General features: G+C 39.4%; 1 protein-coding gene across 1 annotated transcript; it reads left to right on the forward strand.

The window, feature by feature from the left end:
• The first annotated feature begins 3,177 nt into the window (after positions 1-3,177).
• Positions 3,178-4,101, forward strand: LOC101701438 (olfactory receptor 5AR1-like). The gene has a single exon (XM_004860111.3). It carries the CDS (start codon positions 3,178-3,180, stop codon positions 4,099-4,101), a length of 924 nt encoding a protein of 307 aa, XP_004860168.3.
• Positions 4,102-4,500: the final 399 nt, after the last annotated feature.

Below are 4,500 nucleotides of genomic sequence, written 5' to 3' on the forward strand. Positions count from 1 at the left end.
TCTCTCTGGACTGTTTCTTCACCTAAAAACAAGTGGGTTGAAATAGATCATGGTCTTTGAAGCCTGGCACTTACCAAGCCCTCAAGGAATTTTAATGAATAGGTACACAAGTGAACTTTTGCTAAAATCCTAAATGTTAAGTCCTATTTTTGGAAGGTTCGTAGCAAACTACTTAAGAACAGAAGAGGGGATAATCAACTCTTTTGAGAACAAGCACTGTAAATTTAACTGCCTTTAAGAATAAGTACATGAATGTATTTTTAAAAAAGTACAAAAGGTCACTTCTTCAACAAATAGGAGTGCCTGATTATTCCAACACGTAAGTATTCAAGACACATTGGCCTAGATAATAACAGGCCTGTTCTAGTTCCTATCATGACAGCAGTTAATGCATCAGAACGTGTGGATGGGAGAATCAAATCATTTCTTTTGTAACGTCTTCATTTTGTATGTTTATTTCCTTTGGGAAGAAAGAGCATTTCAATCTTGTTTTAAATACGAAAAGATTTCATCGTGTTTTAAGGACTAATAGTCACTTACTCATTCAAGTAATATTTATTCAATACTTACAATGCATGCAGATGCCAGAGAAAAGAGTTATCCTAAAATGGGAAAAATTTTAAATGACACAAGAATGTGAAACTAGCATTTAAAAAAATCTATCTTTCTTATGATACAAGATAGTGAACTGCCTAGAGCTGTTTGTTTAAACCGTCACAGGTTGAAACTTTCACAGTAGAGAGGCAGAGCAGATGATGTGTGTGTAGGGGTGAGTGGGAGCGCAGAAAATGTAGCTCTGTAGGCAGGAGCTGGAGCCAGTAGAAAATGATCATATTGACGGATTCCTCCTCCCTCTCCCACCTCCCATGATAGAATAATAATAGGGATCCATTCCATGTGTATTGTATCACCCTTCAGAGTTTACAGAGTGCTTTTACATTCATTATCTTATTTGATCCTCATGCCACCCCTAAAAGAGGCATAGCCCAGTGTTGCTTTTTTCTGGTTTGGGGGAGGAGCAAATAGGGGGCTCAGAGAAGTTAAGCGGTTTTTCCAACACTGAATGACAATACAAACTAGTGTTGCATGTGTGCCTTTATTTCTGAAAGCAGTTCTCTTTCCATGACTTCCATTTAGCCCTTTGTTTTCTCCTTCAGTCTCTCCTTTTAGAGGTCTAAGGTGCAGAATGTTCCACTGGTTGGGTTGCTGTGCTAAGCTGCATCAGCATCAACATCACAAGTTAACCCCAATATCCAGGTATGGCAAAAAGAAGTGAATTATTACCACCAATGAAAGACTCCTTTTCATCTCCAAACTTTGTGTAGGGTGGGCGATAGTAAGGGAATGGAGCATGGGGATTATATTTCAGCTAGTCTCTCAGAAGTTCACTTCTGTCCCATCGAAAATGAAATTGATGCCCACACACAATGTCTCTGTTTCCATTCTATTTCCATTTGGTGTAATATGGGGGCAAACAGTAAATACATAAATGGAAGGGGTCATGAAGGAACAGAGAAAATGATTCAGTGAGCACCTCCTGTGTACCAAATGTTTTACTTATAATATTTCTTTTAATCTTCACAATTTCCTCATGACATAGGTTTTGCTGGTGTTCTTCTTTTGGCTGGAAATGTATCTTTGTCTGCCTGGTAAGCACAAGGCCCTGAGTTCGATTTCTGGTACCAAAAGAAATAAAGAAAAATGAGTAAACTAAAGCTTAGATAGTTTGAGTTCTAGGTCATAGAGCTAGTGATCTCAGCCAGGATTCAAATAAGTCCATGTGGCTCAGAATCAGAGATTTTAACACTAAACCAAGTATTGCACCTGTGTTTTCTAGTAAATTAAAACAGGTATATATTCATTGCCCCCCCCCTTCTCTGTCTTTCTCTCTCCTCCTTCCTTCCTTCCTTCCTTTTCATCTTTTAAAATTTTTTTTTCCACTGCTGGGGATAGAACCCAGGGCCTCACACATGCTTGCAAATGCTCTACCACTGAGTTACACCCTCAGCCCATGAATTTCTTTTTAATCAAGTTTGCAGTTGCGCTTCAGAGTTCCTATTTTCTAGCCTCTAGAGAAATACAAGAAGACCTTGTAGACACCACTTACTGATGACTGTCCAGTGATCTATGGAGACTCTGTGCTGGTTTATATTCTAGAAATGAGGATGGAGCTGAATAGACTCATGACTTCTCTTGTCTGGTGCTTCTCTAAGGGCAGGGCTCTGGCAATTGTGTGTAGCAGCAAGGCAGCGACCCTAGGAGAGGGACAGAGTCTATGCACTTAGCATTAGTACCACCTGACTATAGCCATTTTTCTACTTTTTTTTTTCCCAAAACTTATCTGCTGAGTCTTTGTGGAACTCACAGGTAGCTTTGTGTCTGCATTTCCTTTGCCCCAAGCACAGCCAAAGGAATTAATTGAGGATCAACCAAAAGCTGCATGAATTCTGAGAAGTTTGGTTCTTCCTTGGTTGCTCTTTCATAGGATCTGAATTATGCTTTCAAATTTGAGCTGTTTCTTATCTCATTTAAGGGCATTCTGTTTTTTGCCAGTGAGGAGACAGTCATGGTCCTGGAAAACCATCTGCTGACCAACAGATACAGTGAGTACTGGTGACTTCTGCTTTGGAAATAATGTCAAAAATACCAAAAGTAGGAAGAGGATCTGTCTGTGAAGTTGAAATTAGTTGCTATATTTACCCTATTGTTATCTCATTTCCACTAATTCCTTGGTCAAGGTTTCTAAATGGGAGAGAGACTGAGAAGGACTTCCACAGCATCATTTTTTTTCTAAGAGTTTTTACACCTGTGTCAGTGAAGAGCACAAACTCTCACTCATTCTTTAGGCAGATACTGTCAAGTGCCTTTTGTCCCTGGAGCCCTTACTTTCTTCTCTATTTGTGTTTTTTACTTTCTGTGTTTTCGTTACCTCCTTTTCCTTCCTTCCTATTTTTCTTCAGCCTTTACATCTTCCGTGTTATGCCTGGGAAATAGCGATAGTATTTGGGAAGGTATCTAAAGTGAGACTATAGACCAGGGAAAGTATTGGTTAGTGCCGTAGATCTATGTTTTGAGTGGGACTATTTTATCCACATCATCCAGTTTTCTCTTGTCTCTCTCTTCAAGCATGTCTAAAGAGCTTTTTAACTAGTTAAGAATGATTCTCAGCTTGTGTCAATGGAAAATGCATCGATAGTGACTGGATTCATCCTTCTTGGTATGACAGACAACCCTTGGTTTGCAGTCCTGATATTTGGAGTCTTCTTTATTGTTTATATCATCACTGTATTGGGGAATCTGGGGCTGGTGGTCCTGATAGGAATCAGCTCGCGCCTCCACACCCCCATGTACTTTTTCCTCTCTAATCTTTCCTTTCTTGATGTCTGTTTCTCTTCAATCACGACACCGAAGACCTTAGCAAATTTATTATCTCAACTGCAGGAAGTTTCTTTCCTTGGATGTGTGACTCAAATGAGTTTGTTCATAATCTTTGCCTCTGCTGAATGCAATGTTTTGGCTTCCATGGCTTATGACCGCTATACTGCCATCTGTCACCCACTGCTCTACCATGTTACCATGTCAAGAGTGCGTTGTCTCCTCTTGGTAGCAGGATGCTACCTTGGTGGGTTAATTAATATGGTTGCTGTAACAACTTCCATCACCCAGCTATCATTCTGTCAGCCACATACCCTCCCACACTTCTTCTGTGACATCCCACCACTGTTGGCACTGGCTTGCTCAGATCCCTGGCTCACCCAGATTTTGGTTGTTGGCTTTGGGGGATTCACCCTGGTCACCTCCATTGTGGTGATACTCATCTCCTACCTGTCTATACTTATGACTATCCTGAAAATTCCTTCAGCTTCTGGAAAACAAAAAGCCTTCTCCACTTGTGGTTCTCACTTGACTGCCATTAGCCTATACTATGGAACAACTATGTACACTTACTTGCAGCCCTATCGACATGGATTCCAGGCAGGAAACCAGATGGTCTCAGTGTTTTATACAATGATGATCCCCATGTTAAATCCTCTCATCTATAGTTTGAGAAATGAGGATGTAAAAGTTGCCCTATGGAAAATACTGAGAAACAGTCACTAATCTTCTACTGAGTGCCTCAAGAATATAATGTTTTATGAAGACTTGGTCTTGTTTTATTCACAGTGTTTTCCTTGCTTGCAAATGAAGCCCTGTTAAGAACAATTGAATTGCTTTGGCTAAGTGTTTAGAAGTAGCTGCTTTAGATAAACAGCTGTGTAATAGAGGGAAATTATAAAGACAAAATAATGTATATATTCTGAAACAATTGTCTGATGAGAAATATTTAAGAAAGAAGTATGTGGGTGAAAATATGTCAATCTGGTGGTGAACTTGTAGAATAACAGTAGTTACAAGTTAAAATGATTCTGAGATAACAAGAAGGTTAGAAATCAGATAATTTGACTAGAAATCATATAATTTGACTATAACTTAGAGAAAAGAACATAATTGAGAACTGAG

Source organism: Heterocephalus glaber, unplaced genomic scaffold, assembly GCF_053883595.1.
Source record: "Heterocephalus glaber isolate CG9 unplaced genomic scaffold, H.glaber_assembly_v1.0 deba00001729, whole genome shotgun sequence".
Classification (NCBI taxonomy): domain Eukaryota; kingdom Metazoa; phylum Chordata; class Mammalia; order Rodentia; family Bathyergidae; genus Heterocephalus; species Heterocephalus glaber.

Bases quoted from the DNA above. Each gene is read 5' to 3' on its own strand.
- LOC101701438 (XM_004860111.3), top strand. From the start codon at position 3,178: ATGGAAAATGCATCGATAGTGACTGGATTCATCCTTCTTGGTATGACA.